The 23,961-nt window shown below is 43.5% G+C and overlaps 1 protein-coding gene across 10 annotated transcripts in view; it reads left to right on the top strand.

Moving 5' to 3' along the window:
• TACC2 (transforming acidic coiled-coil containing protein 2) overlaps positions 1–23,961 on the top strand; it is a 153,379-nt gene that overhangs the window by 22,930 nt on the left and 106,488 nt on the right. For 6 of the 10 annotated variants that reach the window (XM_081912584.1, XM_081912578.1, XM_081912583.1 and 3 more), the window contains 4 exons: positions 1,320–1,537; positions 2,821–2,946; positions 8,322–13,910; positions 15,003–15,113. In XM_081912584.1, the coding sequence (XP_081768710.1) occupies positions 1,320–1,537; positions 2,821–2,946; positions 8,322–13,910; positions 15,003–15,113 (6,044 nt within the window). The remainder of the gene's footprint in view (positions 1–1,319; positions 1,538–2,820; positions 2,947–8,321; positions 13,911–15,002; positions 15,114–23,961) is intronic. The other 4 variants (XM_081912587.1, XM_081912589.1, XM_081912590.1 and 1 more) reach the window with 3 other exon arrangements.

Here is a 23,961-nt window from a genome sequence, read left to right on the forward strand (position 1 = left end):
TTCATTAGCTCTTGATCAGCTGAGGCCAAGGTAAAATTAATACTTTGGCTAGTTGGGGTTGCTTGTGTTTACTTTATCTTTGTACATTCTTTCACCAAAAATAAGGCTATAATCTAAAGGGGGAAATAGCACACTGTGTCAAGTTGTTCTTTTTCTTTTATGACACAAGATCATACACGTTTCTTATTACTGCATTATAAATAAGAAAGGGCCTTTAAATCTTGCTGAAAATTGATGTTGAAGAAAGCACTCACTGTAACTGGGATTGGGAACCTGTGGCTCTCCAGATATTGCTGGACTCCAACTCCCATCAACCCCAGCCAGCAAAGCCAGTGCTCAAGGATGACTGGAGCTGTCATCTCACAACATCTGGTGGTCCATCTCTACCCTGTGAAATAGCCTTGTTCCTAGCAAACCCAGAAAGTCACTCTTTGGAGACTGCCTGCCCATGATCTTCTTTTTAGTAGAATGTTGTAATTTACCATTATTTTAATTAAACCAGGAAAAGAAGAGAATTGTGTTTCTAACAGTTTCCAGAGAGGTAGTCTTGCAGCAAATAAAGAAGAATCTTGTGGTTAACAAATTTACCCTTCTAAATGCAATTTTTTACATATATGTTAGTCTTTAAGGTGGCATAAGGCTCTTTCAGAGGGTGTTCAACATGTTATCATGTACCTGGCAACAAGTCATCTGTACCTGTGTTCAGAGTCTGCACATAATGATTTTTAAAAAGTACCATGTGCAGCTGTTCCCTGAGAAAAGAGGCATTCTGCTCACATGTTGATATGTCCTTGCATGCTCTCCATGCGGCCTTAACTTTGTGCATTTTCCTTAAGTACATGCACAGATGTACCTACTGCCTGACACTCTTAAGATACCTTCTGTCTTCACTTTATTTTGAGTGTGTGTAAAATTGCAGTGTTGTGTTTTGCCTCTCTATTGTGGGGTGTTTCTTTTTAAGTTCTATTTTGCTCTCTCCCTCTGTTAGAAATAGTGATACATTTGCTGACCACAAGGAAATTTGCTGGGCTGGAAAAAGAGATAAGGATACCCTCTAGGGGCCAGCTCAGAGCATCATACGTAGCTTATGAACAGTTCTTCAATTTTCCCCTGCTACAGTTTATTTTTCTTTATGCATTTTTATAGCTCAACTGTTTCCCACTAGTCAGAGGGAAATTAGGAGGGGAAAATGCTGATAGTACATTTAAGTATTATTATTTTTTTAAAAGCAACTTTGCATTAAAAGTGCCTTAAGTATTAATTCTAAAATATCTGCTTGCTCTTTAAGTGAACATGCATCTCTCTCATCTACCTTCTAGGATATTCCTCCAGTTCCTGTTCCTGTTCCTGTGCCAGTTCCAGTTCCAGAACCAGTTCAGCCACCCAGCAATGAGAGAGCAGTAAAAAAGAAAAGGCAGAGGAAAAAGAACAGAGACAGATACGTTGAACAAGTCACCTTGGATACCTCGCCTTTAGATGCTGATGTTCCGTTACCACTGCCAGATAGTGCAACTTCCTTAACTGCAGCAGATACAAGGTAGGCAAAGGGTGCTTTTTACTGTACTGTATTTGGCTTGCGACAGAATGCAACCGATGAAGTAGGCTGTTGCCCAAGATAACTTCCACTCCAGCAACCCAGTTAGCATTGCAAACCAAAAGTCACTTAATACTCCACTAACCACCTTCTGACATTGTCAGCTAGCACACTTAAAAGGCAGATATTTACCATACTATTTTTAATGCATGATTACGTTGAAGTGGGAATTTGGATCCACTTTAGTGATGGAAAGTATAGAACCAGGAAGGTGGTTCTTGTGGGTGATTTTTATTATTTGCATTTCCCACAGGCGGTATACAACATCATTAAAGTACAGTCATCACAAGCAGTAATTAAAACCTCTAAAAGCAGCATATAGAAAAGCAGAAACGTAGCTTAACACAAGCAACTATACTAACATTGCCAAATCCCTTTCCTGTTCTGAAAGTCTGGGTAAACAAAGTATGTATTTAACTCTTGCATGAAAATCATCAAGGTGGGGTATGAGGATATGGTGGCCTTGACTATGAGGCTGCCCGATTGGCAGTGAGTGAAGCTTGCATATTCTGTAATATATAACTTGCTTGCTGCATTCTTTCTTTGGCATTCTTTCAGGTAGGAGGCTTGAGAAGGAAAGTGGAAGACTAGCAGTGTTAAGCAATGTTTTACTGCCAACTTGATGTTGCATTATGTGAATGCATTTAGTAGCCATAGAGGGATCCAATCAAGATTGGGACCATGGTACATGGGAAGGGTCTATTAACCCTTTGCGCCCTCCAAAATTAAATCTTCTCTTTTCCCTTGGAGGGAAGCATGGCAGCTTATCCCCTTGAGGAAATAATTTTTTGGGAATGCTTTTTTAGAAGGGATCTCTAGAAGGGGAATTGTTAAGCACTTCCCTACATGCTGTGTTCCTGTTCTCTCACAAACACACATCTTCAGCTGTTACTTTAAAAGTAAAAATAAGATAATTTTTTTTAAAAAATATGCATGTGATGCAATGTCTGGTTTGGTCCTTAGGGCAGTCACTCATTCCTGCAAGGAGCTGTTGTCAGTGAAGTATTGTAGAAGTAAATTTGAACTGGGTGGCACATTTGTTAGTCTTGCTAGAGATAACTTCAGAAATATAATTGTGTTGATACATGCATGTGTAAGGACTCAATGAGGAATTTCTGAGTGCAATTTGCGGCATGCTGGTCTGATTTTCTAATTTTAAAGATGCCTTCTGAAAAATGTATGAGTGTGTGTGTGTGTTTCTCTTTTCCCAACCCTTTTTCTGACAGAGGGAGTGGCCCTTTAGTGTCTGACTGGAAGGAAAGGGAGCCCTACCAATCGCTTCTCCCAAACCTTCTTTTTGCTGGGCTTGATGTAAATGAAGACTTAAGGCCCCAGACCCCAGTCATCAGCAGGTACAAAATATGCCTTGTGAACAACTACCAAGTGTGGGACTCTTAGAGCTAGCATGAGGAAACACGCTTGTTTGTTCCATCTATACATGGAGTCTTGCATTAATTGCCTGCTTGCAACCCCTAAGAAAGCACAGCCGTTGGTAAATAAGGTTATTCTGGCTTTCCAAAAGATCACATTATAGTGTTTCAGGCTGCTTATGGGATTTGTATTCTGAATGCCAGAGCATGGCTTGGGTTCTGCTTGTTTCTATATCCCTGACTGTTTTAAATCCTTGATTATATTTCATATCTCTAATTTTGGAGCAATAAAGGCAAAAGACATTGGTGAACAAATACAGAGACTTCAACTTGAGATTCCAGCTTTCATGCCTCTGTGATGGTTAACTGTGATGGTGCCAAATTTTGCCTTCCAGTCCTCTGCAAAGGAGGCTTCGATTTCCTTGCCTCATTATTTGGGCACTTTAGAATTGGGATAGGCATGGGATAGGCCCAACCCACTGATGAAGCAGGGTGAGGTGAAATGTCGCAAGGTCTCATGGAGTGCATGAGATCTCACAAGACTTTGGTGAGATCTTGCTGGAAACAGGTGCAGTTCCAGTGGCAGGGCAGCAGTGAGGCGGCAGGGGGGCAGGGAAAGAAGCTGGCATGTTCCATTTTGTACCTCAAGCAGCGAAAAGGGATGCACCTCATCTGGTGTGGGACTGAGCTTACCTTGTCATTGTGACATGGCTGAGGGTAGTGTGTATTTCTTCCTTTCTTTTAAACCTTCCTCCAGCACTCTGTCTCCCTGGCTACCTGCACTGCCTTATCTGTGGGTGGGTGGGGGGATAATGGGAGGAATTATTTAAATATTTTTTTAAAAAATTATCCCACTTGATATCCCCTTTACACTATGAGTACCAGGGGAGGTTTCAGACCATTGGTGTCATGAAAGCAAGGTCAGTTGCAAACAGCTCTTGCCAGCCTCAGAAGTAAAGTAACCATGGCAGAAAACCTCAACCATGCCTATGAGAGTTTTACCAAAATTTTCTCTCCCCTTTGATAGTTTTTGAATGTAACTTATTTTCTCATTCGTTGATGGACAAGGGTACAATAATGCGAGAGAAATTTTCGACACAAAGCCACATATTAAACCATAGTGGGAAAACATTCCACTTAGATATTAACATAGGAGCATTTCTTTTGCTGCCCCTTTGGGTGTGAGCACCAGGATTGGATTTCTGTGCAGATAATTCATATCTGTCATGATAAATAAATGGGTCCCAGATGCAATGCCCCCTCCCACTAGCCTGAAACCTACAATTATACCCAGCTGTCAATTGCACATAGAAAAGCAAAGTGTACTTCACATTTAGAGGACACTGTGAATTCACCATGGGTGCGCATGAGGTCCCACTGCTCCAATATGTTCAGCCCATAAACTGAATGTTCTGCAGAGTTAAAGGAAGTATCCCAGAAAATATGACTTTTCTCATCACTGCAGCACTCTGATAAGCAAATCCACACAGGGTGAAATTCCGCTTTTTCCTGCAATTCTTTGATGGGGGGGAGAGTCTTCTGAGGATGTGGCAAGGAAACCCTACTTTTTAAAGGCACACAATTTCCCCCTTATTACATTAATTGCACACATAGAAAGGGGCAGTGAGCCCATGCTGCTGACTTCTTCTCCCAAATCACTTGGCTTCCCAGACCTGTTCCCCGATAGCCACACATTGACTGTGAACACACAATAAGGGGGAGCCTACATGTGAAGACTCTGTGGGAGCTGGAACCCTGAGCATGCAGGATTCTAGCTCCTGTGGATGTCTGTATGCATAGACTTGCCCTTCTCAGATGCCCAACCTCAACCTGGGAAGACCCTTGGAATACCCCCATTTTGCTGTTACTGATGGTAGAGTACGAATGGCAGAGCAGAATGGGTGATGGTGGAGATTTCTGCACCTGCAACAGAGACACCTTGCTCTACCTGCAGCCCTTCCTTCCCATGCATTGAAACAGACATCCTCTCTATCCAATGACCCCTGGATACCCATTGAAAGAAAACAGCCATTGAATCCAACCCAAATCAGTCTTGCATATAACTTCTCTCAATGCTATGCAATATTTAAACAAATAATGGTTTAGATCCTAAGCTTTTTCTTTGTGATTGGAAGGGGAGTGTCCTACTGATGGAAGGACACATTCCATGTATGTTTGCAGGGGTAGAGTAATGCACTTGTCCCTGCTTACCCAGATGATGTGTTTACCTGAAAAGAGCTCTCATCAGGCCAAGCAACATGAACAGAATTGTGGTTTCTCTTATAATAGTAGGTTTGGTAATGACACACTGCTAGGGATCGATTTCCATTGGTTTCAAGTGCATGTTAATTTGGTGGAGAATAAAACATTTGGATCAACCAATGAAGGGTAAAGTTCTCATCTGCAATCTTTCACACTATTCATAAACCTGATAAGTGTATCCAGTACAAGTACTGGCATCGTCTAATGCAACTTCAGTAACACCTTTAAGTTCTGGTTACGTGTGAGGGTAACCAGCAGAAAAGACTGAATCTAAATAAAGTATAAAAGGGGGACTTTGGTACTGTTAAATGTGCTGTAATTAATGCATAGTGGTAAACCACTTAGCACATAGAATCCCCCCTTCCCCCTCCCCAATCTGCTTTGGTAAGTGAGTCTGCTAATCTAGCTCTACCAAATTGCTATTAGCATGCGGCCAGACAGGTCATGAACTTGTAATTCTACATTCAGGAGAATGCTCCCACTAATGTGCTCCTAATGTGCTTGGAGCTGTTGGATCTTATATGATGTAGGTGTGTGCAATTAGCAGCATAAATGTAGTGTGGCCCATCAATATATATATATAGAGAGAGAGAGAGAGTGTGTCTTGTATGCATCCCAGCTTGAAACACATGTATTTGGAAGTAAGCCCCACTGATTAGGATCAGAGACTTAGAAAGATTTGCAGTTAACAACATGAACTCTATTAGGATTTGTCACTTGCTTTATGTCTACTGGAGTCTTGTTCTTATATCCCTATTGTTGGGCTTTTCACCCACAGCTTTTTCTTTGAAGCTGTGAAGCATAGGGAACAATGCACTCTTGCAAATATTATTTGAAAGGCTATTATTATGCTATCAAAATCGGAAAACCATACTGTCTCCCCACACTTGTTTAATTTGTGATACATGAACCCTCAGAAAGAAAGGAATCATAGAGTTGGAATGGACCCCATGGGAAGGGAAGGGCCAACTCTTTTCTAGGTACTGTATAAAACTTCTAATGCATGGTCCTTTTTGCTAGGAGCTAGAAACATATTGCGACATCTTGTTTGTTGATCGCCACTTGTGCAATATACAATATAAACAAGGAAAGTACCCATCAGTGTCACATTGGCATAGGTGGAGTGAAAGAGATAGAAAATAGTCCCTGTGGCTTTGCTTCTTCCTTAGTAGAACTACAGTTGAGGTTTGGTTACCACCAAATCTGGTGCAGCTGGGCCAGTCCTGAGCAAATGCCCCATCATAGTAATGGGCTGGACACAAGCCAACAAACTGAATCCTGACAAGATGAAGGTCTGTGGGTTGGAGGCTTCTGGACCTGGGACATAGCAGCTTTTTTTGTTCTGGATAGGGCTGCCCTCCTCCTTAAGGAACAGTTGCATAGTCTGGAGGCGCTTTTTCAACCACCAGTCTCACTGGAAGCTCACTGGAAAACCTCTTTTGGATAGTACACTGGCCGTGGCTGGTATTGGGCAGAGACAGATTGTGCTGGTAACCTCAAGACTGAACTACTACAATGCACTTTGTGCGGAGCTGCCCTTATGGTTGGTCCAGAAGCTGAAGTTTGTGTAAAACCCAGCAGTTTGACTGCTAACAGGGGCAGCCTGCCATGACCATGTAAGACGCCTGCTGAAAGAGTAGCACTGGCTGCCAATTTGCTACCAGGCCACGTTTAAGATTTTGTTGTTGGTTTATAAAGCCATAAACCATTTGGGACCAGGTTATCTGAAGAAACACCTTTGCTCATGTATACCTGCTTAGCTATTATGGTCTTAGGATGAGGCCTTTCTGTTTGTGCGATAGCCTGCCAAAACAGGTTTGGTGACAAACAGGTGGGGGGAGGAGCACACTTTTCTATGGAAGTTTCCAGTCTGTGGAGCCACTTTCCCCTTGATATATGTAGGCACTAACTCTCTTCAGTGCTCAGTACTGTCAGGGACAAGCAGGGGGTCCAAAGAGTGGGCAGAAGAGATGATCCATCAAAGGGGACCAGTGATTTGTGTGGTTCTGTGCCACCCATGAGACAGGGAGAAGAGGAAGAGTCTGGGCAGTCAGAGATGCAGGAAGAGGTGGGGAAGAGCTGCAGGAAAGCATGGAGGTGGAAGAGACAGTCCCAGAATTTCTTCTCCCCTCCCCCACTGCCTCCAAGGACAGGTGGAGGGGCTTAAAGTGACTGGAGCAGCTGGAGCTGCCACCCAGGAGAAGTCATTGGCTGCTTGAGCACACTATGTCAGAAGAATGGTACTGATGGAGGCATGGCCGCACTGTCGCTCCAACTGATTGGGTCAGAGCACAGTGCTGAAGAATCCTAAGCATATTTCCTCCAAAGTAAGGTCGTCCAAGGTTCACTGGGTCTTACTCTATAGTAAGTTGGTTTCAGACTGTAGCCTTCATTTAGGGAAATACAGAGTCCCACTAGCAGAAGCCCGTACAAGGACATCCACTAAGCAACGGCTCTTCCCCCCCCCACCCTCTGCACTCCCTCCCCTTGACTTGAGGTGTGTGGAAAGCCCCCAGAACAGTACACAAGGGGGATGGTTCTGTCTGGCAAACTGAAATGCTTGTATTGATGGAACAGTTGCCACACTGCTACGTTGAATTTCTCCCAGAAATGTTCCACAACAAGAAGATATATAGCTAGATTAACCCTGAACCTCGTAACCTTTCAAACCTGAGAAAAAAATATTGCCATTCCATACTGCAGTTTCCCTTCTGAAATTCAACCCTGTTCTGATGAGTTTTCCATGTCCTCCATTCGTCTTAGGATTTATTTTATGCCTCTTATGAGGCAAAGGAAGAGAAGCAGCATGCATCTATTAAATGATTGAAAAAGATCTGTAGAAAGTTAACCCACATATCTAATGTGACAGACGGCAGGAAATGCTGTAGGAGTGTATTTCCATGTAACTATTCCCTCAGAATTATTCTTGAAGTTGATGTCTCTCGTCTCTTGCCTCGTGAAAGCAGACAGCCCAGCTTTTCAGTGCATGCGCCTGCATGGCTTTGAAACCTCTGTGGTGTGAGTCTTTCTTTTTCATGTGTGTTGCACTCCATTGCCAATTCTGAAATGAATATAAACATTTCCATTGTTGGCAGCCTAAGTAACGAAGGCCTCCATAGCAATGTTGCTGAAGAATCTCCCAGCACAAGCGCACTTGTAATGCCACCAGATGTGACAGCAGTGGGGAATGTCCTGCACGAACGAGGAGCGCAAGCCACGTCTGATATGTTGGAACAGGCCAAGGAAGAAAGAGACAAAAGCCCACCTTTGGTGGAGCATCCTAAAGAATACGCTGCAGCAAGTCTTGAAGGAAGCCATGCAGGGTTGCTTGCCCTTGTGTCATACCCAACCTCTGAGAATGACCAAGACATAAGCAGTGTTCCTGCTGTATCTCTGGACAGTCGCTCCGATACAGAGCACCCCGCTATCCCTCTTCCACTAAAGGATGAGCGAGATCCAGGTAATGCTGGTTTGGAACTGACTCCTTTGCCAGATGTTGGCTGGATTCCAGGAGCTGGAACTGCACCAGCCACCTCAACTGAATTAGACCCATTACAGCAGAATGAACAGACAGGTGGCAAGAGAGAGGCACATGTCATCCCATTACCCAAGAGGAAAGCAGAGGGAGACGACTGTAACATTCAAGAGACCAGCCAAGAGGCAGGAATTTTGGAAGTGGGTCACAAAGAGCAGGCTGTGGTAAAACCAGATGGACAGAATGCAGATGGTGCAGACAGCCTGGCAATGGAAAAGGAGACCTTAATCCCAAATTATCACACAACAGGAGGTTTGCACGTTGAAAAATATGGAACAGTTGTTGATGGTCTGAGTTCTGATGAGTTCAGTGCCGCCATTCGTGAATGTAGCAGCGATGCAGCAATAAGCAGAAAGGAGGAACCCCACCAAGTTTTTCCCAAGAACGAGGAGCAACCTGAGGCTGGTTCTGCAATGCCCAGCTTGTCATTTAATGCTTCAGATCTGCCGCTGACAAACATGATAGGAGAAAAGGACAAGAGTTCTCCATCTGAAAAGGAATGCCCCAATCAAGCCCAAAGTCAAGAAACCCAAACCCTACTTGTTACCAAAAGTGAAAATCGTGTTGTGGATTTGTTGGTTGCCTCTGAGCCTTCCAGTGGGTCCCCTTTGTGTGAGGAAAGTGAAAAGCTAAAAGCAAGCCCTGCGTCTGAGAACAGAGCAGAGCCAGCCAGCAGCAATGATACCTTACTAACTGAATGTGGAGAAAACATTGCTGTGGTTGACCCAGAAAAGCTTCTGTGTTTGATAAAGGAAGATTCTGCAGCAGATAAAGGGCTATCACTGGGGGGAAGTGCACAAGACTTCACCAGTGAGACGGAGCTTCCACAGCTCATTAAAAAAGAAAACATAGTATCTGAGGAAAACAAAGAGCTCTCTTTGGGAGAGGGTGGAAGTCAGGAGAGGCCAGTTTTAACTAGTCCGACTGCAGGTGAAGAGGCAGTCTGTTCTCAAGGGACGCTGCTCTCTTTTGATACTGACAAAAGACGAGACAACCCTGATGCTAACTGGAATGATTACTGGAGCTCTCTAGAAAATAGTTTCAGAAATGATGCCAGTGGCGACACGTCAGAGAAGGATTTCAGTTCAGAACATAGTTTGAATGCACCCGAAGATCATTTGCCAGAACTGAGTCAGGGTTCGGAGAGAGAGAAAACAGACACATGCGACAAAGAGGATAAAAGCCTTCTGTCTGTTGAAGCACCAAGTTTACAAGGGGAAAATTGCTCACAGAGCTGTGATCTTTTAAACCCCAGTGCAGAAGGCCTGCCGCTCAGCTTCCCTGTCTGTGAAATGGCAGAGGAAGTTTGTTTAGAAGAGGCACATGGTTCACTGCTACTGCGGTCTGAGGACAATGATGTTATGCAAAATAAGCAAGAGGGATCCTGGGAGGGCACGCTTGCTGAAAGAAGTGTGTGGGAGCTGGAAGGCATCTCTACGCATGACGTAACATCTGAGGGCAATGCAACATTGGCAGAAAAAACACCAGTTCCTGAAGCAGAGCTGGCAATTCTGGACATAAATGAATGGGCACCGATTGCTGAATGTGTTGCATTAGGAAAAGCAGGAAACCAGGAGGTCACATCCCATTCTGAAAGCAAAAAAACCAGCCAGATAGGTGGCAGTGATGCTGACTGTGTACCTGTGATTGTTGCTGAGCAAAGCAGTACTGCAGATGAGAAAGAGGGGAATGAAAACAGGCATGAGGAATACAAAACAGAAATGAAAAGTCAGGCAACCGATACCGTTTTGGCACAGAAACTCGAAAGCAACTTTGCCTCCCCGCAGCAAGAGCAGCAGGATCAAGTGACTGAAGCCAATGACCAAAGTATGAAAAAGGATTATTCTGGCAGCTCAGGGGTTGTGGAGATTGATTGCCAGCAGCAGACACTGGGGAACTTACATGATGGCAGCATATGGGAGCCTAATTATCCACTAAATAGCAGTGAGGCTGAAGCATCTCTAGAAGCTCTTCCCAGCAAGGTTATGGATGTGGAACAAGTGGAGGATGTTTTGATCCCATCTCCACAAGTGGACCTGAAAGACAGCTCACAGTCCCTTCCCTCTTTCTGCAGCGATCAACAGCATAGTTTGAATGCAGAACTCCAAAACTTGGATTGCAACAACCTTAAAACCGTGGCAGGTCCTGAGGAACAAAAGACCAGGGAAACATCTGAGAGAGAGCATTCACTGGAGTTAAATGCACCCAGCAGCCTTCAGGGACTGTGTGAAAGTGAAATGAAAGTATTTATAGACATTCTGCACAAACCCCAAACAATAGTTTGCGGGCTGGAGATGAAAAATGATTCCACAGCTGTCACAGATGAAAACGCACCTTTGCCAAGTATTTCTGAATCCACAAGAGATATTGTGCAAGGCAGCAACTTGAAAACTCTAATAAACCCACAGGTGGAGGAAAGTTGCCTTAACAAAGAAGTAGCAAGCAAATCTATGCAAGAACTCCCTAATTTGAATTCTTTGATTTCAGACAGTCTTCATGAAGGAGCAGATCCCAATGACATGATAAATGAGCAGTTGGGTGGTTTATGTGGGCTGAAAGACAGCACAGGTAAAAACAACACAGGTGTTTCAGAATGTATCCCAGGGGTGCAGGAAACTGTCACTGCTGATGCTGAACAGCCACAGACTTTGCTAGTGGATTTTAAAATGCCAAGTGCAGAGGATGCTTCTGAGAGCAACAGGACTGATCTTGCCCTGCCGTCTAAAGTTACAGAGTTGGCAGAAAAAGGCTCAGAGGCAGAAGAAATAAAAGAGAACTTTAATTTATTAGATGGAATTACCATGAAAGATGAACATGTAAAAAAAAGAAATGACGAACAGGACTTAACTTTCATGGCTGCTGAAAAAGCAGGAACAAAGGAATATCCTCCTATAACTCCTGAGCTCACAGAAATTGCTTCCCTCAATACAGACAGTACTCAAAAGGCTGACTTTTTGCTGGCTGGCTCTCAAGCAGATTTAACAGCTCTGCCGGCATTTTCAAGTGACTGGGACACCAGAGTGAGCCAACAGCCTACGAACTGCATGCATCATGGTATTGTGAATGAATTACAAAAAGAACTTACAGAATGCCAGAAGCTGTTAGGGTCCAGTCCTGATTTGCAGGTCGCAGCAGCAGCTACAGCCTTGCACTTAGATGGTACTTCAGTAGACAACAGAACAAGAGATTCAAAAAGGCCTAAAGCAGTACACTCAGACAATATTCTCACAGGGACAGCCCCAGGAAAAGACTCTGTGATTCCCAACCCAAGTTTCTTTTCTGAAGAGTGTGCCTTAACTTTACAGGACCCTGCTGGGGCCGGGCAGTCCAAAGGAAGTTTGTCACTGTTTAATTTCAAGAAGATGCAGGCCGAGATCTCAGCAATTAAAACAAAAGGAGCAGAATATGATGTCAGCTTCAAAGCCCAGCAGTTTGACAGCTCGGGAGAATCTCTCTTCAGCCTTTCAAGCTTAGAAGAGCGGCTTCTGAGCCTTTCATCTCTCGGTAAGCAAGCAGGCTGTAATGAGGGTGTTGCAACAAATATCACCTGTGTAGATGACAAGCACAATGAGATAGTAGAAAACACAGGAGAAAATGCAGGAAAGAGCGAGTGTGTTTTTGTAGAGAATTTCAGCATCCCCAAGATGGGAACAGAGACTCCCATGCAGCCTGCAGAGACCTCTGAAAAACAGCATGATTCTTCGACTTCCAGGTCCTTCGGCATTGGCTTTTTTGATTTCAGGAAGCATATCAGCAAAATATTTGAAAATACAGTTCACAGTGCTCTGACTACCGAGCTACCCCACCTTTCAGCTGAAAGCAGTGCCAGTGACAAGGACGACAGCCCAGCACCTAGAGAAATGCCAGAGTTTAAGGAAGTATTGGAAGAAGGGGATGGAAGCAATAAAAATGGAGAACCAGAGAGTGACCAGAAAACCGAAGGGTGTGTGTTGCCTTTAGAGGCTGGGTTTTCCAACCAAGCTGCTAAAGAGAAGGAAGAACCATTGGCAAGCACTCAGGAATACAGTTTGCCAGAAAAGATCCCTATCAATGATTTTGGTTTCAGTGAAGAACCTTTGACAAGTTCCCCAAAGTTTGACAGCCAAGTGGAGAGCTCAAGCAGTAGAACGCTGAAGGCAGAGGAAAGTGGATGTGTGAGTGCTGCGAGCAGAGACATTGATAGGAATCAGATGAGTCTGGAAGCAGGGAAGCAGCAACCTGCAGATTCTTGTAACCTGCCTTCTCCTTCTGACAATGACCTGCCTGCAATGATTGCTGCCTCTTCAGAAGTCGTCCCTAAGAGTGATCTTGACAGAACTACCACTGCAAAGGCAGAGGAAGGTAATTTGATTAGTCTGTGTAATGCAGAACCAGGTTTATCTAAAGAAGAGCTAATACATTATGGAAACCAATGCCACGACCCAGTGCCAAGTGAAGACCAGGTAAACCAAGAGAGTGCCACTGATCTACAGAACATGTCAGCATTGTCGTCTCTTCTAGATGACCTTTGTGCACAGAAAGAACAAATGGAACAGTCTGAGGTGCTGCCTGGTGAAAATCAGAAGGAATCCAGCTGCAACTATCCTTGGGATGGGAATACAGTTGAGGACAAAGCATGTGTGGTGCAGCAGGATGTCATGGACAGTACAAAATGCCTGCAGGTACCAACTGATGCTGAGGAGCAAAAGCAAGGACCAGACACAGCAGTACATGGGCTAATCAATTACTTAAAAAATGAAGTAAATCTTGATGGTGGTTCTTTAGGTGACTGCAAAGCAGAACCCAGTGTGCTTGAGGGGTGTGTGGCAGAAGCAAATGACATCATGCTGAGTACAGCAGAAACAGAAGCACGTCTTTCTGTTGACACCCCTAAAACAGGTATTACCAGCACATCAGTCACTGATATAGGTGACTCGGCTCTGCAATCCAACATATGTGATCAAGGGACCGATGCCAAAAAGCATTCAGAAGCTGTTCAAGTGATGGAGCAAAATGTGTGTACGGATGCTGCTGAAACTGCCTCTGCAAATCAATGCAGAGAAGAGAATTTAGCAGATGAGAAGCCCCTTCAGGATGTCCAGGAAGAGGGATCAACCACTCCACTCCCTGAATCTGAGCACAGCCTCCCTAGAGAATTACCTGTTGAAAGGTACCTATTTTAAATTAAAATTAACCGTAAAAGAGAATTATCTGCATGCTGAAGTTCAAGCTTGAAGGTAGATTGATTCACTTACTGATTGCATAGAGTTAAGCTGGGTATAGTTTCTATTTTATTTTCAGTCTACTTGGAGAAAAACTGTAATATTATTCTCAGGAAATGTTAGTCTTAGTTAGGGAAAATGCAGATTGTTGTTGGGAATATTGACATAGTCTGGGACCTGTCAAAGCTGGAGTTTCAGCAACCCCATCCACTTATTTATTAGCCCAGACATGCTATGATTTCTTAGTTTTCAGCCCCTCCCTAATACCTAAAAATCAGGCAGCCTTGCAGTACTGAGAAGTGTAGACTTGTTTGTAGGTGCCTGCTCTTATATACACATGAAAAAGTATAACCTTCAGAGTCTTTTTACTCTGCTGTTGTAAAATATCCCTGAAATACTCAAACTTGTATTCCAAGGTGCTCTAGTATTCTGAAATGCCCCATTGATGTAATGCTTTATTATCAAATAGCACATAACCAGTGTTTCATTTGACTAATCGGGATTTCAGTTGGTATTGTTGCAGTCAAAACAGGTGCTCAGATGTGTGGGATTTTTAATCTGAGATTTGCATATCCAGGATATTTTGGTTGCCTGGTTCTCCCACAGAGGGAGCACCTGGGCCATTAAAAGCTGCAGGCCAGGGAGAAATTCAGTGTGCCTCTCTCTGACCCCTCCTCCCAAACTTGGAGGATCAGAAGTGAGGAAGAAGTTTTAGGGTTGCATCTTATTATTCATTCTTGGAGTACATTTTTTGGGGGGAGGGGGTTAATTGATTTAAGTTAGTCACCGGATACAGTCCTTAACTTTTATCGCCATTCCTAAAGCTATATTTTTATTTTTTAAAATCTAATCCCATTGATAGCCAAAGTGTATATTGCACCAACGATTAACCTTTATTATTAGGTTAAGTGCATTTTGTAGGTTAAAAAAATATATGTACTCCAAATTTTAGGATAAGCTTTGTATGAATAATTCTCAAGCCTATGACATGATGGCCTTCCTCTCTTCTAACAGTGTCCCTCCTTTTTCCATAACCTCAGCAATTATCCTGAGCTCTGTCACTCTCTCCTTGCTGTACCTGAGAAGGACGCTGTAGAGCTAGCAGCCAAAGGCACCTCAGATGAGGCAAGAGAAGGCGTCCGAATAGAAAGGTACAGTGAACAGCACTAACTCTTTCAGAGGGTGGTACTGCTCTGTTTAAAGAATTGTTCTTTGCAGGTGCATGTATCAGACACCAAAATGGCATGTTGGTTTCACTGCCACTTTGTAGCACTAGTGATGATAAATTAACAATGTTAAAGGAAATGGAGGGGTTCCTACAGCTTGTAACTGGTACTTATTATTTAAGTCAACATTTAGCAAGGTTTAGCAAGGTTGACTCTCTTTTTTAGTGTATCTGAAGAAGTGTGCATGCACACGAAAGCTCATACCAAGAACTAACTTAGTTGGTCTTTAAGGTGCTACTGGAAGGAATTTTTTTTGTTTTCTCTTTTTTAGTGTTAGGATTCAGCATTGGGTCATGCAGATTATTAATAGGGCATGTTTTAATGCAACATTGCGTTCCTTCTCCTCCCTTCCTTCCCCACCCAAGTAAGCATAGCAGCTCTTGTACATCTGGAATTAAGGCAAGTGTTTCCAGGCTAGATAGTGTGACTTCCAAATGGGTTAACAAAACTTTTGAGAGGAGGGGGAGAAGAGCTTCTTGCACCATTGACAGCTAGCTAGCATACAACATTTTAATAGGGTGAACCTTTCTGCATGATTATATGCTGGTGGGAAATGTCTCACCTTTTGGGTGTCCAGAAGCCATTCCAGAGGGATGTGAGCTTTGCTACCTCTCACTTAAGAATTGCCCTACCTGCAATACTGTTCATGTCGTATTAATATGGTGCATTTGGCAGAGCATATAAACAGTATGAGGCAGGTTGTATAAACAGTAGCCTTAGCTGTTGTCACATACGTGGGGTGTGTGTGGCTTTTTCCAGTTGGGCTTGTAATAAACAGCTGCTTAGTAAGCATGTATGACATACATGGAATATACTATATAGCTGCTTCAAAAACAAATTGCCCTTTGTGCTTCTACTTTTTAGAGGAGAAGCTGTGACATTTCATAAGGGTAATATCTGGCGGCTTTGGAGAAATTCTGAGATTTATGAGAAATGATGCATTAGGAAAAATTATGCAGGTTGAAGCTTTTGACTGCCTCAAAATGCCCAGTGCATTGTTCTTTGGCTCCCTGCTTTTCGTTGCTGTATTATATGGTAGATGTATTACATTTCCTTTCTGAATAAGGTACAGCTGGTTTGTGTATCTCATGGGTAGGCAAACTAAGGCCCGGGGGCCGGATCCGGCCCAATTGCCTTCCAAATCTGGCCACGGATGGTCCAGGAATCAGCGTATTTTTACATGAGTAGAATGTGTCTTTTTATTTAAAATACATCTGGGTTATTTGTGGGGCCTGCCTGGTGTTTTTACATGAGTGGAATGTGTCCTTTTATTTAAAATGCATCTCTAGGTTATTTGTGGGGCATAGGAATTCGTTCATTCCCCCCCCCCAAAAAAATATAGTCTGGCCCCCCCCCACAAGGTCTGAGGGACAGCGGACCGGCCCCCTGCTGAAAAAGGTTGCTGAAGCCTGGTGTATCTGCTCAAGACAGAGAGAATAAAGGGCAGAGTGTGCATCCGTTTTAAAATAATGGGTGGCATACTTGGATACCTGTGGCAAACTGGGCTATATTTTGTGCAGCAGCTGCAATTCATAACTCCATTGCTTCATGCTTGCACATGCATCAAGAATTTGTTATCACCTGTTTTTTCTGTCTGAGTATTTGTCCCATGTGGCAGCAGCTGTTGCTTTTTGCAGATTTTTAAAAAATGTTCCACGCCTATGGATATGTACGTTTTGTATGCTGCAGAGACAGGGATATAGAATATGAAGCAGAGATTCAAGAATCAAGGACTACCCAAGGCAATTAAGAGGGGAAATTGTCTTTGCCCAGACTTGCTTATTACAGGAATGCACTATTACAGGAGGAAGAGTAGTTGTAGCTGCTAACAGTCTGCCCACTCCTGCTTTTTATAGTGCTCTGTATTATAAGTATTATTGGCACCCTAATGTTATGTTGCAACGTTGGCCACAGACCATCCTTGGAATTTCCCTCCTCTTCTTTCTTATTGTTGCTATCCTGTGCCCTCTGTCATTTGGATCCAATGTTTTCCACCTGGTGGTGGTGGTGTTTCAATAGCCATCAGCAGGAGTGTGTTCAGTTTTAGGTATGTGTGGGCAAAAGCTGCCTGTTTTAAAACTTTGGGCAAGTACACTTGGGGCATGCATGAGATTTCTGGTGTGTGACTCATCAGGCCTGCTTAAAACACAGAGCAGCTACTGAGTATTGTTTGCTGGCATAGTATTTCACAAAGCTTGGGACCTGTCCAGGGGAGAAGGAACGCCTCTAGAACAAAGAGTTCCTAATGACTCAAGCCAGAGAGGGAGGAAGGGAGGGAGATGCAAACAAGTAATTAGTCTGATTCAGGTGAAAATTACCTTTTTAAGGTTCAAACTTCTGTGTTACTCAGTGTTCTGTCATTCTATCCTCCATAGTGGGGTTTTTTTTTTTTAAAAAAAAATATAATAACCCAAATTTGTACCCGAGTGGAAATAAGGCAGACAGGGAGCGGCTGCTTAACTCTTTCCTCTCTGGCATTTTTCCCAGTTCAGATTTACCCGCCCAAGCTGCTTTTTCACATGTCTGGTGATACAGGAGAGCTTCAGGCACTCCATGTCTTCTCCCCCCACAGATGGAAAAGAAAAACAACTTTGGGTGGGTAACTTTAATATTTAAAAGGGATTGGAATTGAATGGGGTAAGCAGCCTCCCTCCATGCACCCCTTTTACACTCAAATGTAGCCCCCAAGGGTGAGCCCAAGACATTTTGCCACCTGAGGTGAGGGACAAAATGAAGCCTCTGACCAGGCTGGCAGCTGGACAGTATCCTCTGCTGCACCTGATTTGTGGTAGTGACGGGCGAATCTCTCATTTCCTCAGTCTTAAGTTCAGTTCTTTGCATTTCCACATCAGTTTGTGATTCCCACCCCCCACCCCACAAAAAGAAGCCCCCCACGTAGAAAATGTATCAGCATTTTACTGTGAATTTTTCCATGTATGCCTAGGCTTGTATGCATGGAAAGTGCTCTTAACTGTTGCAGCTGAAGATGCAGCTATTACACGAACTGTACAATCCTGTACATGTCAACTCAAAAGTTGGCATCTGTCTGTTTTGAGACAATGGAGTGCAACTTGGGGAGTAAAGTGGGGGTTTGTGTAGGGTTTACTCCTCAGCCTTTTCTTCTCCTGAAGATGTCTCACAATAACACAGAGGTTTAAGGTCAGTCTCTTCCTTCTGCTAGATGGACTACCTTCCAGGACCACCTGCCCATCTTTTTCCTCTATGGCCTCTTTCTCGATCATTGGACCCACTCAGAAGTAGGTCCCATTTAATATAATGGGGCCGATTCAGACTGCAATCCTATATTCAGCACCTCAAAGCACATCTCTCTGTTGTTTGGGTGTGCATGTTAGATTAGACTCCTGGCCTTCTAGAGGCCCCCAAAGCAGCAGGCGATGCACCAATGCTGCAGGTATTGTAATAATGTGAGAAGCTTGCTTTACATCTTCATCTTGTAGAAACTCATCTAGAGTCTGCACACTTCTGTTACATTTGTCCCCTTTATAGATCAGTGACAGGCATTATCAGTATAATACTTTTCAAGTTCAGGGCACTTTTGTGATTAGATGAAGTTTTTGAAATTCACTGCAGTGATAGGTCTGTTAGGCACTCCCTTCCTTCTAGAAATACCACAGCTAATAATAGCTTCCGCAGCATGCAGAGAAAAGCTGCCCTAGCTTCTCAAAGGAAACTTTCTAACAAGTGGGTTAGCCTCACAATGAAAGGCAGATTGTCGGTTGACTACAAGTTTTATTTAGGCATATTTACAGGCAAAAGTTTGAGCTAATTTATAAAAAGAGTGCTTGGAACTGGTGGATAGCCCTCCAGTGTGGTGGACCTATATTAGGAACTTGGGTCAGGAACGACTAGTTGGGAATATGATAGGACCAGGATGGACACACTTTAATCCAAGCCAGAGATCTTAACAAGTAAAGAAGCTTGAAGCAAAACGAATGAAGCAGGGTTGCGTGTCTAGGCAAAAAAGAAAGAAAGAAAGAAAAGAAAAGAAAATGAAAAAAAGGCTGAAGGCAGGAAACGAGTCTTTCAAAGTCTAGGGAAGACAGAAATAAAAATGGGGGTGGGGTAGGGCTGGTTCCCAGGGAGTTGACGTGAACCTAGAATGCATGCCAGAAGCAAGTTGGGAGAAATGCAAGAAGGCTTGTCAGCAACAGCAGCTGGTCAAACAAAGCACAGAGCAAGGGCTCAATAGAAATATTTATTTCCTTGCTTTCATATCCTAGCCTTTCTTCCATCACAGAACTCGAGATACACATGGCTCCCAGGTGGTCACTCATCCAAGAAGTGCAGCTCGAAATTTTTGGATGGAAAATGGTTAACAAGCAAGCAGTAATGTAGAGGCAGGCTAACGCTAGCCATGGGTGCTGGATATCACACCTTAGCTGGGCCCAATGGTCCATCATTGCCTTCAGGGATGGCTGTAGTCTCTACACAAAGCATAGGCAAACTCGACCCTCCAGATGTTTTGGGACTACAATTCCCATCATTCCTGACCACTGGTCCTGCTAGTTGGGGATCATGGGAGTTGTAGGCCAAAAACATCGGGAGGGCCGAGTTTGCCTATGCCTGCTCTACACCAAATCCAGGAGTTAAGATTTGCATTAGCTGTGCTCTAATGGCCCCTGCCATCTGCTTGGTTTGGGTGGCTATGCAAAGGTTTCACGATACTATGTAGCTTTTTCATGGAATCTTCACTGCAGGTGCAAATGTGAAAGGAGGAGAAAACAAAGGTGAGGGCGAAATGCCGTATATTTACAAATGGAGAGGAAGAGAGCTTTCATACATAGGACCAAATGCTTCTCTAGCAGGGATGAGGAACCTGTGGCTCTCCAGAAGTTGCCGGACTATGGTTAACATCTTCCCTTACCATTGGTCCTGCTGGCTGGAGCCGATGCAACTTTGAGTCCAATAACTTTTGAAGGGTTGTAGGTTCCCAAGCCCTGTTCTTTAGCCTAAATCAAAGCCAAATGCTAGCCTGTACCAGGAGGTCATTATCCCATACCCCGTGAAGAGCCGATAAAGGGACATATTAGGGGTTTTATTGGTTTGAAATATTAGTATTTTATAAACAATTGACAATATTTGAATGGAATGCAAAAAAACACTTCTTGGATTTTGTCACCAAGCCCATGAAAAATGCAGATTGATTACTGGTTTTTTTTTGTGGGGGGGATGACGATGACAAATCCTTTCTTCTAGTTCTGGCTGTCTTTCAAGTTGTCTTGAGCCAACTTTTGTTTTCAGCTGGAAACTATGCAAAATGTCATGATTTCATAGCATTCAGTCAATTTTTGGTGGCTACATGGAACATTTCATTGCTTAGGTTTGCAGGGGTTTATATGTCTCAGGGATTCAAAACCCCAGAATCACACTGATGCAAATTGGAACAGAAAGGGAAAGCTCTTAAGAACCCTCAAGACCACGGCTCCTGATATGTGCATGGCTCTAATTTTCAGTCACCACAAATGACTCCCAAGAGTTTTAAATTCATGAGCAGGAAGTGGTTTTAAATACCGGTATAAGGCTCCACTTCAGTTTTCAGAAATTGTATCGGAAAATTGACATATATGCTCAGCTAAAATTGGAGCTAGAGTTGAATATTAAGTCCTTGTAACTCACTGGAATTTATTTCTGGGTAATCATGCATAAGATAGCACTATTTGAGTCATTTTGTTGGCCTACAAAAAGACACCCATAGCTGCTAAGTTGAGGAATGAGGCTAAATAGTATGGTATCAAAAAAAGAAATTAATATTTCCTCAAGAACCCAGTACAAAGTGAAAAGGGTAGTTCATGAAAATCTAGGGGTGTCCCTCCAGACTGCCACTATGCTGCAGCAGGGATTCAAGCACATAGCAAAAATTTGGGTTTGCGCAATTAAATCAGATTAAAGTGAGCTGTCACTCTAGTGCAACAAATGCACTTAAAAACAAACAAGCAGCAGACTTTTTGTCTTTTGGAAAATGATGGGGTGAATGAATAACAGGAAGATACATAAACACCCCACAAGCAAATCAGAATGAATGCTCTTTGCTGTGTTACTGTCATTTAAACATAATGAATGTTCAAGAAACAATAGATATAGTCTAAGCACTGCACGTCAAAGTGCAAGTAGATAAATAGGTACCACTCTGGCGGGAAAGTAAAAGGTGTTTCCGTGTGCTGCTCTGGTTTCACCAGAAGCGGCTTAGTCATGCTGGCCACATGACCCAGAAAAACTGTCTGTGGACAAATGCTGGCTCCCTCGGCCAGTAAAGCGAGATGAGCACCGCAACCCCAGCAGCGTTCGCGACTGGACTCAACTGTCAGGGGTCCTTTACCTTTGCCTTTTAACCACTGCAGGCCACTGTAATGCTTAACAGCAGCAAGAGAAACCAAAACAGTGATGGAAATACCTTGGTATGGCCTGCAGTATGCTAGGGTGCCCACCCTTTCAAAGGGGAGGGGCAGCAAGATATCCCTCTAGAGATGAGAGGGGCGGTGTTCCTGTCCCCTCTCAGCTTGGGCCCCCAAAGTAGGTTATACAGGTTGGCCCCGAAGGTTCCAGAGTGGTAGGCTTTGGGATCACCCATCACACAAAGGGTGCCTAAGAGTGTTCACCAAGCCCCTATTTCCCATTACCAAGCCCAAATTCCCACACAAATGCCAAAGTGATTGAATTTACTTAACAATTACAAACCAAACTGGTATGACCACAGTATGGAGTTGGTGGAAAAACGTGCTTACAGAGACCAATGTGCAAGTGAGCTCAAAATTCCTACTTGGTTGGCAAAAGTCCATACTACGAACCAGGGTGGGTAAAGTGGGTACTGGAAACTGTGGAGGTGAGGCTTATATAGCTTCTACTATGCCCATGCCATGTTTGACTGTACAGTGGTACCTCGGGTTACATACGCTTCAGGTTACATATGCTTCAGGTTACAGACTCCGCTAACCCAGAAATATTACCTCAGGTTAAGAACTTTGCTTCAGGATGAGAACAGAAATTGTGCTCTGGTGGCACAGCAGCAGCAGGAGGCCACAATTAGCTAAAGTGGTGCTTCAGGTTAAGAACATTTTCAGGTTAAGAACGGACCTCCAGAACGAATTAAGTACTTAACCTGAGGTACCACTGTACACACAATGGACCATGACTCTCCTCCTTTCCTCCAAGCTGCAAACATCTGCCTGCCATCCAGCACCTGCAGACCAGGCGGTAAAACTCTGGGCACCAGTAACATCTTAAAAACAGAGTCCTTTAGTCCCTTAAAGATTAACAAATATATTAGGGCATAAATTTCAAGGGCTAGAGCCACTTTGATAGATGAGTCATGTCACAGGAACTACTGTATCCGCAAAGTACTCATTTAAGTGCCTATTTGGTTCTCTTGCTGGAAGATAATTCGGCCTTTTTTTCAAGTGCTGTGCAGTACTTGAAGTGCTACAGAAACTTACAAAACTGGTTTGGCTTCATGGAGGGCAGAAAAATGAACGTGTGTATCATAGCAACTGAGGGCTTGACAATAACTTCTCAGGTACTACTACTCAAAGGGGATGCCTGCAAGCCACCCTAGAATCATAGGGGTGATCCTGGGAGCATGAGAAGCTGTGTTCTACTGAGTCAGAGAGCCTTAGTCGGTATTAGCTCAGGGTTATCTATGCTGACTGTCAAGGTTACAGGGCAGAGGCTTTTCCAAGGCCTACCTGCACAAGCTGGGATTGAACCTGGGATTTCTACATGCAAAGCATGAGTTCTACAAAATGAAGCTCCCACCCTGCCCCAGAAAGCTTAACATATCAGTACAGACTACGTAACATGCTGTAAAGTAGAAATCAAGTGCGGAGTGCCCCTTATACCCAAAGATCAAGAATCACAGCATAAAGGCTTCTTGGTACACACATTGGGATATGGAAGCTTAAAAGTCCCTCAATACACAAGGGTGTTTTATAGAGGAAAATGCTCAGTGAAGAGGAGCCATCATCGCAGACTATAATACAAACAATGCAATGCATTGACAATTCAGATCTTTTCTTTTTGACAGAGCTATTATCTTCCTCAAGGGACTGGAAACACTGTTAGCTAACTTCGCTTTCTATGTAGCTAACCATTAAGAGCTACTTTTCTCCCATGCCAACAAAGTGTTCTCTGTAATCCAACAGATCACTCACTTATCGGTTAAGCCTTTTGCCAAAGTAAGTTGCTTCTGTAAAGTGTATCCTCTTATTTTTCTGTCTTTCAGGTGCCGGCTTACTAGTATATTAAGAATGCATGTGTTATCTAGGCCTAACACTTGAAAAGAAAAGTTTTGCTACACTATTAAACATCTGTTCGTGCCTTCATCTAGCCATACCCGATGGTGCTTCTGCCTGCTCTATGGCAGGGCTAGTTCTAGAAGGTGTTTTAGTACAGATGGCTGACTCTTTCTTGTCAAAGGACATCTGAGTGTATAGCAATCAAGTACAGAACACAGCCAGGTTGTTTCCTCCAGAGCAGAGGTGAACTGTGGCTCTTCATAGGTTTTTGGGGACAGGCCGGCAACACATGCAGGGCCCCATGTTCCCCATCCCTGCTCTAAAATATCAAAAGAAACCTGGCATAAAACAAAAGTTTTATTCACTTTGCTCTTCTTTCCAGCTCCTAGTGCTTTTTTGATCTTAGAGGAAGTTAGGGAATCATAGTTTCCACCAGCAGCAGTAACAGCTTTGCTTTGTTAGGAGTTCTGTTTCTTGTCATACCAGAGTCAATGTTGATTTTTTTTAGAACTAGAGACAAGGCA

This window comes from Podarcis melisellensis (genome assembly GCF_964234715.1).
Source record: "Podarcis melisellensis genome assembly, chromosome: 5".
Taxonomy (NCBI): domain Eukaryota; kingdom Metazoa; phylum Chordata; class Lepidosauria; order Squamata; family Lacertidae; genus Podarcis; species Podarcis melisellensis.